The sequence below is a fragment of the Amphibalanus amphitrite genome, unplaced genomic scaffold (genome assembly GCF_019059575.1).
Source record: "Amphibalanus amphitrite isolate SeventyFive unplaced genomic scaffold, NRLGWU_Aamphi_draft 001031F_arrow, whole genome shotgun sequence".
Lineage (NCBI taxonomy): Eukaryota > Metazoa > Arthropoda > Thecostraca > Balanomorpha > Balanidae > Amphibalanus > Amphibalanus amphitrite.
Genome location: NW_024882525.1, coordinates 123767 through 134125, shown reverse-complemented (window position 1 = coordinate 134125; position 10359 = coordinate 123767). Strand labels below are relative to the sequence as shown.

Genomic DNA, 10359 nt, shown 5'->3' with positions numbered 1-10359 from the left:
CCCCGTCCCCCCCCCCCTCCAACACACACATTGGCCGCCGCGTAACACATGTGTTTATTACACAGAGCAGGTAAGTACACTTAACGACCCCACGCGCTACGCCCGATGGAAATGGCAGGTGACTCGAGTCACTCCGCCGCCAATGACTCGAGCCACTGCACCGCTGATGACTCGAGTCACTCCGCCGCCGGTGACTCGAGTCAGTCATGGTTGGCATCGAGCTGACGACACGGGTACGGCACCCGCCACTGGTCAGGTTCAGCGTCACACGTGTCTGAGCTAACGAGATTTCCCCGCACTTTTGAACAGCTGCTAGACAGACCGGCGAGCCGGGCGGGCGGGCACAGAGACAGGCGGCCGCTCCCCGCCGTCCCAGGACCGCACCGGCGCAGCGCGAGCACCTAACTACAGCGTACTTGACCGCTCCGTGCTAGACACAAACCAGCCGAACTTCACACAAAGGCACAATGTAATAAAAGGGCAGACAGCGATAAGGAAAGAACAGGCAGCTTTTGTCAGCCTTCCGACTCTACTGGTGAGACGCTCAGCGTGCTCCCTGAAGCATTCGTCGGTTATCCCTGGCGGGCGTTATCCGGGCCCGCGGCGCGGCGCTGGCCGGGCGCCGGCGCCGCGGGCACTGGCTGGGCTCGGGGGCAGCAGCGGTAGCATCACAGCCGGTCGCGGCGCCGGCGAGCCGCGACCAACACTCCCTCCCCCTCCCGATCTCCTCAGAGGTCCTGGCGCCTGACCCGGCGAGCGGTGCCGAGCGAGCACAGCGCCACTGGCGGCCGACAGTCGAACTAGACATTGTGGATGGCGAGCCGGAAACAGTCGTGCTGGCAGAAGAAGCCCTGGCCGGTGGGCACTGGTTTGAGGACGAACGTCTGAGAGAAGCCGTGCACGGGGTCGTCGTCCGTCTGCAGCAGAGGGGGCAGCGCGTCAGGAGGGTGGCACAGAGAGGGGGTCAGACTGGCACAGATGGCGGCACAGAGGGCAGGGACACAGGGTCCCGAAAATGTCGGCGTAGGCACCAGATCCACGGCTTCAAGGGAACGGCAAATTGAAATAAATCCATTCTTCTAACACAAGCTGAATTGCCACATATCAAAAACTTGACTTCAAAACAATTTGAATATAAAACGAACACATTACATGGAATGATGATGCCTAGCTCTGGCTCGTCAGAATTGTTTCGCCTCACCTTCCAGTGATCAACAATAACCGATGGATTTGATTCTAGTCAACGATTACATCTTACAATACACCATATTTCTGGCCGTTATTAAAAACCGAATGTATCTGATCAATCTGCGTTGCGTACGAAATCAGTCGCATGTCAGGACTGCCTAAGTGTCTAACCGTCAACTCACGCACCTTGAGCTGTCCGACGACGTTAATGAGGATGCCTCCATCGAACATGGGCTGGCAGTCGACAGTGGTGACGATGTGCTGAATCTTGGTGAACGTCAGCGCCTGAAACAGAGACACGCAGGCGTCAGTGGTGGGGCCGGCACAGCCGCGGGCTTCGGCCGCTGACTGATCACCGTGGAGAATTAAATCGGGACGGAATCAGGTGGGTAATGGCCGAGAACTGGAACCAGGTAGGTAATGGCCGAGAACTGTGCTCACTTCTGGATTAACAGTGTGCTTAGATTAGCGTGCTTACACTGTTGCAACATCACCCCATGTGTTGCGTATCCGGAATAGCAAGAGCGTCACAAACCGGCTGACTCGTTCAGCTCTGGCATGCACAAAGTAAATAAACAGACCGCGCCTCCCGAAAAAGGCTGTAGCGCACTCACACAAAGTCCAATTGGCGAGAGGTAGTCGCTAAACCTTCAGCAAGTGTCACCGGTGAGCGAAACGCAGAGCATGCTACATTTAGGGGATTGTTGAAACCAAGGTGTTTTTTTTTTCAACAATGTCCGATAATACCGTAACATTCAGCGCAGTTTCCTATATGTAGGTGCTCTCCTAAACAATGCCACTGACTAGTTTGATTGTGTCCCAGTTCCAAACGTAGCCTGCTCACTGGAATTACTATGATTTTATCGAACATTTGGCAGGGTGCTCATGCTCGGGCACCCTCCAAACCCAAAAATAAACATCTCTGAAGACATTGTAAAAGCACCACAGGCAAATGAAAAATAATCTCTTTCAGAACTGTGTCAGTTTGCCACAAATTCAACACACTTTATAATCTTCATAAAGCTTCTTCAGACGAATTTTAGCGAAGAACACCTACATACATTTTGCTTATTGTCCTTTGCCTATGAAAACGCTACCAAAATCCAGAAGTCGGCGTAGCGGTATTTCAGCCAGTAACTCAGCTACATGCGAGTTACCTAAAAGATCGCGTAATGGCGAAAAACAATCGCGAACTCTGCCTCCAAAAAGGTAAGAAGCGGGCAGTTCTCCGCTAATAGTGACAGACAGCACGTTAGCCGAGCTATCGCTACTACCGCATCACACGCAAGCTATAGCAGTGGGGCACTCAGTTACTCAAACCCACTACAGAGGCCTCAGAACCTTATCAACACTGGCACAGTCGGTGTTCCCGGCGTTTTCAGCAGAAGGCTGCCGAGTGCCAAACTGCCGACGGCCGTGCAGTGGCTGGTGGTACGTTTTTGACGAGATTTTAGCGATGCGTGTATTGATGATCCATGATGACCCAAGATTACTGGATGACCAACATGAGGAGTACATAAAGGGAAACCCCACTTGTTATGTATTTACAAAACTGAGCTGGATGAGCAGAAGGTGCATCTATAAAGAAGTGGCTGTAGTGGTAATAGCTGTTTCCAATAGCATAAATAGCAAAAGAAATGCAAGCAGTTACACTTTAGTGACAGGACCATCACTGTCAAACTCATATGAGCGAGCTGGCGGTCACAACTCTACAAATTTGATAATGTCATGCTTCATAAAACATGATTAGGGTATCACGTCAGTTCAAAATGCAGTAGCAAGGAACAGCTAGAATGCTGGAGTAAATATGCATGATTGCCACTCACGGCAAACTTCTCCATAATCTTCTGTGCTCCCTGGTGCTGGGAGCCTTCGAAGCTCATCAGACTTTGGTCGGGCTGAAATACAAATACACAGCACCGTCAGGTTTATGAAATGACAACATGCCTATGTATCTAAACTAACAAACACAATTTTTGAATAAACAGAAACAAAATATGCAGCAGTGCGCCACTTTTACAGGAATTAGGGCAAGTAACTGCCCCAAGAGTGTCACTTGTCACACATGAGCAAGCATTCAAACAAATTGCACATAACAATCATTGGTTCAAGTACTGTTCAACATACAATATAGGTACTTGTGCACTTCGTGAACAGAGTGGATAACACTGTTTACAATTTGGTCACTTTCAAACATGATGGCAAAGCCCAGAGAAATACCTAATAAAGACTTCTACCTATGTGCTGTTTTCGATAGCTGTGAGCCAATAGGAGAACTTCTTCATATTCAATAGCATCAATCAGATAAACAAAAGAATAACATGAGCCAGGTAGGCCCACATATGAAACATATCATTTATCCCCTCAACTACTCCGGGTTCAAATTGTGGAGATTGTGATGAACATAAGTTTAAGCATAGGTAGGTAGTTGGGTACTTATAAAATTAACTACTACCTCACTGCCTGGTAATTCTTATTTTAACAACACCAATGTTATGCGTTTTTGGGGTGCCTGGACTGTACACACTAACAACAGCCAGACCATGACCTGTTAAGAAGTACCTATCTATTGGTTCCAAATGCTATTATTTGCTATATTGCTATCAATTGGTTTCAAGTTCAATGTTTTGACCTGTAAACCCTATTTTTCTAATGAAACCAAACACATTCAAAACCACAAACTGAACATTCACCAGACTGAAATCCCTCAATGTCCACCTAGCAGAGTGAAACTAGCCTTTTGATCCCCACATCAACTGCTGCCCTAGTGTGTGGCAATCATTGCAGAAGAGGAACCCAATGACTACCCAATTGTGAGTACCTAAATGTGTAGACTGTAGATGAAGTAAGGTGAAGATAAAAAACAGTATCTAACCTGACCTAACCTTACCTACTGAAGTACAATCCTGAACCAACCAACCTACAACCTACAAACCTACAACCTATCAACTTAAAGCCTACAACCTACAACCTAGGTACCAACTTACCAACCATACTTTATCTACACATACACCCAATTGTGCAACAGGTCATCCACCCAGACTCTAAAGCATGGTAGTCTCAAGTCTCAACAACCTCTTGTCAGTACCGGGACACTCAGCTGGTAGGCACACAGTGAGGTGCAGATCTACCAGTGTGGTGTGACTTGTGAGGCTTGATTGGAGTGGTGTATGACCATTATACTGGTGCCTATGGTGCAAAACAGTAGTACCTCCACATCATCGTACCAGTATAACGCCTTTTGGGGCGACTAACGGAGCGAGCGAGAGGGTGGGCCTTGCACATGCGAAATTGTGAGGGAGTACCTCCAGCTGACTTGTGCACTGCACCCCACTAACCGGTCCCTAGCGATGTGCCAAATTTGAGCGCAATCGGCCCAGCCATTCTCGAGATCTGAAAGCGGCACCCTGCACGTGCAAAATGGGTCCCAACTGACTTGTGCACGGCACCCTACTAACTGGTCCCTAACTGTAACCGTGTACTAAATTTAAGCATCATCGGTCCAGCCGTTCTCGAGATCTGGAAACGACCCCTGCACGTGGCACGTGCAGCAGCGCCCCAACTCTCGCTTTGCAGTTTGGCCGTCAACTCACTCCCCTGGGTGAGTGAGTTGATGGCCACCATGAACAGCTGGTAGTAGTAAAGCAGGCATCACACTTGTTTTTTTTTGCAACCAAGGAGAGGTGGTGTAGGTTAGGTTTTAGGTTGTTAGTCTTAAGTGGTAAGATTTGGGTTTTAGGTTGGAGGTTGTAGGTTGGATAAATATTTACGTAGGGTCCGCAACACTTTTCAAGCAAAAAAAAGCACACTCCTACATTATTTCACATCCTTAATTCAGATATGATGCATAAATGTCTCACAAATAGGGTGTAGGTAAGGTTAGGTCAGTTTTGGCTAGGTTTGGTTTGGTTTGATTAGAAAGCATCTCTGGGTAAAGCGCCTCTCCATGATTGCAAAAAACAAGTGTGACGCCTGCTTTACGACTACTGAACAGCACTGCACAGTGCACATCATCTCAATCTGCAGATGCAAGTTCTATTTCAATTTACAGCATTATTATCAATCACAGATGACATGATAAATGATAAAAAAGGAGGATATCACTATAAATGATAAATGAATGTAGGTAGCATTCACAACTTACGCTGTAGAGGTTCACAAGCTGAGCTCTGCAATTCGGGTCGTCAAAAAGGGTGTAGTATTGCTTGGCAAACTGCTGTCCAATTTCCAAATACTGTGGGTTTAGCGCCATATTTTCAGAAGTTAAAATAGCGACCAGACTAGTCAACTGCTAATACTAGTTTTAACAGAATACAGCCCCTGAAAAATCAAAATATTCCGATGGAACCGCCCGTCGCGCGCCCCACCGCTCTGTCAAATTTCAATTTACAAGTCCACGCTCAGCGCAAAATGAAAAGCAACTAAAATGTTTTCTCATTGATTTTGCATTTATAGTTTTAGTGACGTCATTCAGCAGTCGTCGATCAATTGGTAGTTTGAAACAGAGTTGCTTTTCTAAAAGTATGTAAAATAATGTAGGACGGTGATTAAGTGCTTTTAGGAATTGATTCGGAATATTTACCTTATTTTAAAATCATTCACCGATGTTATTGTTCCTGAATGAACGTAAAACAACACAAAAACTTTCCGTTAAAATTAAGATTTCATGACGTCATCAAACATAATTGAGCCATCTGAATTTTATGTGAAAACAGAAGTATTGCGAATTCGGCGCGACAAAACCGCCGTGAAAGAGACAGGTGCGTCATTTTCGAAACACAAAGCAGCATGAAGAAATAAAGTACCGTAGCTAAATAATATACTTTACTAGCAGACCATATTTTTTACTCTAAGCTTCACCCAAAAATCATTATTATTACATCAGACCTATTGATATGAATGAAAAAGACAATAGAAACCTGCTTTTTAGCATACAACACATGTGTTTTGGATTTTTATCAGGCCATATAAAATAGTTAACCACATCACAAATCACAATACATTACAATCGAGGTCGAACGGGGTCGACAGCGTTCAACCTCGATTGTATTTTGATGTAGTTATCTTTATGTGGCGTGATCATGGGATTATTTCCGAAACACATGTGTCGCTAATTTAAACAAAAAAAAAACGTTCCTATTGCCTTTTCCATTCATTTCTTCAACCACAAATTTTCATACCGACCTGAGACCTCAGACCTGACCGGTGGGCGGTGACCTATTCTGAAATAAAATATCACATTCGCGTTTTCTTTGCTAAATGAGCAACAAAAACGTTTAAAGAGATGTGTGCTTTCTTTCCGGGATGAGTCCGCCACAATAAGTACCTAGGCAGCCGTTGACCTTACCTTTCTGCAATAGGCTTGTTTTAATGTTTTGACTTTTGACTCAAAACTTACAAACATTTATTTTGTCGACATTTTGTTCCTCTCGTTAACCCTCGCCAGCACACTGCACAGGCCATTTTGCGTCCATTGACGGCACAAGGGTGCTGCACAGTGCACACAGTCCTTCGACGTTGGTGCGACCCCTCCCCCCCCCCCCCCCAGCTCGCGTTGGCCGCTGATCAACTATGAGCCTCGCGAAAAAAAACGAGCGTGATGCCCGTGACGAGAGGAAGCCGATGATACCTAATTTTAAGGTCCTAGGTCATTGGTTGACCTTCCAGGTCAAGTCAATGATCCAAAAGTCGAGAAATTCGGGATGTTAGAACGTCGTGAAGTGTGGCTGCTCCGCCTGCTATGAAGTATTTCGGGTGCTGATCACGAATATCATGTTAGTTTTGATTACAGATGATGTCTCATGCATTTAGGCCAGGTCGGGTCAGGTCAGGTCAGGTCAACCAGTAGGAGTCCTGCCGGGTATTTGCAACGTGTCAACCGCCTCTGACAGCTTCGTAACATGTTACGAAGGCATCAAAAACTACTTCGTAAATGTTCAAATGGTTGCCAAATTCTAATTCAGCTCCAAAAACTGGCCTAGACTAACATGTAAAACTCGAAAAAGTGAACCGAGGTTATCAAAGGTCAATGATCTGACCTGATCATCAGGTGACCTTGACACCCACCCTAATGCATGGGACCAACATCATAGCTGATACCTAGCACATGGTTGAACGCTTGAAACCACGAAAAGACTGCAAACGCGCGGCTAATGCGAGCGGACATACGGCCAAACATGGTCTCAAAAAGAAGGTCACAGGTCAAAGGGCATTTGGGTCAGGGTCATGAAATTTTCAGGGTAGATTTAAAATTGAATAACGCGATGGTACTGAAAGTTTCGTCGCGATCAACCGCTTTTTACGCGAGTTATTCGCGAAAAACCGAGTGGGTGTCCGTTCGATCTCCCCCCCCCCCCCCCTATAGGGCGAGGGTCGAGCCGGAGTACTTCCCTCTAACGCCCACAGTCTGTGTCACGCTCTATGTAGGGGAGAGTGGGGCAAAACCGCCACCCGGGGCAAAGCGGCCACCCATCGTTTTAGCCCCTCATAGCTGGCGCCAGTTCTAATTCAGGTATGCTTTCCAATTATGTTTCTCTTCGCGATCGTTCGAATGAGCCAGACCGGGGTTTCAGGCCCATCACCATGTTGTTCTGTGAAACACGGAAAAGCATTGCTTGCCAGGACTTACCAACTAGGTAGGTATGTTTGCAATTCTTAAATGCTATTTTATTCCATAACCGTTTGTCCGTGAAATTTTATAAGCGTTCTTGTCCATGCATTGCGTGGTTAGCGTACATGTCTTCCACCAATTTTAATGCTTTTTACCCCACCAATAGCTGAGCTGGAATGTTTTTGTCTCGGACGGTATGCGCGGGGTAAAATGGCCGGGGCAAAGTGACCAGCCCCCAATTGGCCATAAGTTGTTTCCATCTGCACCAAAAAACATCATTTATATTCAAATGTGTCGTCATGCATTCATCTTGGCCACTTTTCGGTCACATGAGTTACCAAAGAATGCAATTAAATGTTTTTCCATGAAAAAATGAACCTGAAATTTTCAGGAAAGGCCTGCCAAAAGGGCGACAGCGTGGATATATTAGGTAACTTTGTCAGTGCCGTTCTTACGCTATTTGTTAAAAACATTAGAGGGTGCATTAAACCCCCTGGCCCAGCGAGTATCCCTATCCAATGGATAGTGATTGTACTCGTATCCATTGTATGAATCCTGTTATTCGTCTCGGTAAAGGCAATATTCTTTATGATTTTCCGAGCGTTGAAATGAATGTCAACGCCTCGTTGGAGATTATGCTCTCGACTAGAATAGGACTGCTTTGAGAAATAAAGTCCCGCTTTGTAAGACATATTGTTATTAACCCGCGCCCGGCTGGGGGTCCTGGATTTCCACGCCCTGCTGGGGGGGGGGGTGTTTGAACACCCCCCCCCCTTGTAACTCGGCTCCTGGGCCACGTAGCGATACGCGGAAGGCGGCGTTCGAAAGAGCGTCAAAAATAATGACGAAATCACTTCGGTCAATTTTTTGGTCAGGTCAAAGGTCAGGTCACCAGAGGTCATTGAAGGCAAAATTTCGCCGATTTCCAGGTCGAATGGCGAAAATTTCCAAGAAGCCAACGCATAACTCGGGAGCCAATAGAGCTACAGCGCCGCGGAAAAGCGCATTCGATAGCCCTATTAACGCCCTTTCTGAGTAATTCTCTCAGATTTGACCTAACGTCAACGGTTTTGCCTGCAGGGGGCAAAAACTGCAAAAATAGCCGATTTTTTCGGAAACAGTTTTTCTGCAATAACTTTTGACCCAAGCCCTGTACGAGCTTACTTTTACCGGCATTGTGTTCCTCTCGTCAAGACGCATCGAATGAACTATAACTTGACCTTGAAAGGTCAACTTGAAAATTTGACCTCAGGTCAAGGTCATGACCTGACCGGAAAGGGTCATGTTGCATATCAGTCGATCCGTATCGTCGAGATGAACACATCTAAGGCGTTTTCATCGCTCTAGCATGCCTCTATCAAAAGTTACTTGCGAAAAACTGTTAGATACCATTCGTGACCTAAGATGACCTCAGGGCATAAACAAGGGTCACGGACACCATTTTCATGTTCAGTGTGTCTAAACCACTTGTAATTCGGTGTTTGGGAGTGTTTATAATGTCTTTCATCCAAATGAGGCGCATTTCAATTTTCTCCCATTGACTTATAATGGGGAGGTCGCAAAATTGACCTGACCTTAGGTCATCGATATCAAAATTCTGAGATATACATTTTGTACATGCTATTGCTCTTAGCAATCGCTGAAAGTTTCAAAGCGATCGGTCACTCGGTGTAGCTATGGCAGACATTGAAACTTTTTATGAGGTGAGGTCACTTCAAGTGACCTGGTGACCTGACCTTGAATGACCTTGGTCTGAAATTTTCACAACATGTGTAGAATTGATGTATGATAAGGTGTACAAAAAACGGCGGCGCTCCGCGCCGCCGTTTTTGAGATATTCGCGAAAAACCACAAGGGGGGGTGTTCAAACACCCCCCCCCCCCAGCAGGGCGCGGGTTAAGCGCCTAGCCATCCTTGAGTGAGATGCGTGCCTTGCCGATAGTCAGCATGTGTAAGGGAGAGTGGGGCAAAGCGGCCACCTTCTTACGATGCCGACGCTTGGTTTTAAACTTGGGAAGATTCTTACTATACCTACCAATATGGTTCCTATTAACCCGCGAGTTGCTGGGGGGGGCGTTAAACGCCCCCACTTTTTTCGCCGGGCCATAGCATAAAAACGGCGCGCCGCAGGCGCGCCAAATTTTGGGTACCTGTAAGGAATTGATTGAAGTTTATTGTGACAAAGTTTCAAAAAAATCGGTCGGAAAATTTTTGAGATATCGAGGTGTTAGTGACGTCATGATTTCTGAGTTTTCGACCAAAAACGGTATATGTTCAAAAAATCATATAAAATCACAGAATAGACATACAGACATGCCGTAAACGCCATTAGACTGCCAATACCATAGACAATTAAATGGCTATCTTCGATTATTGATTATCGTTACGCATTTTCCAAAATCGTGAACTGAATCTTGGCAATTTCTCGTGACTACTTCAGGACCATGATACATGCATTTCTTAAATTGAACTTTTTTAGCCAAACACGTACACATATGATAAAATGAATGTCACCATCGTGTTCTACGCCCCAAATTACCCATAAAACATGTGTCACAGGC

The 10359-nt window shown here is 46.1% G+C and overlaps 1 protein-coding gene across 1 annotated transcript; it reads right to left on the bottom strand.

Moving 5' to 3' along the window:
• Nucleotides 1-35: 35 nt before the first annotated feature.
• LOC122369393 (probable nuclear transport factor 2) lies at nt 36-5611 on the bottom strand. Its single transcript, XM_043344114.1, has 4 exons — nt 5333-5611; nt 3015-3086; nt 1375-1473; nt 36-917 (listed from the first exon to the last, which is right to left on the bottom strand). Exons 1-4 carry the CDS (start codon nt 5438-5440, stop codon nt 801-803), a joined length of 396 nt encoding a protein of 131 aa, XP_043200049.1. The 5' UTR covers nt 5441-5611; the 3' UTR covers nt 36-800.
• Nucleotides 5612-10359: the final 4748 nt, after the last annotated feature.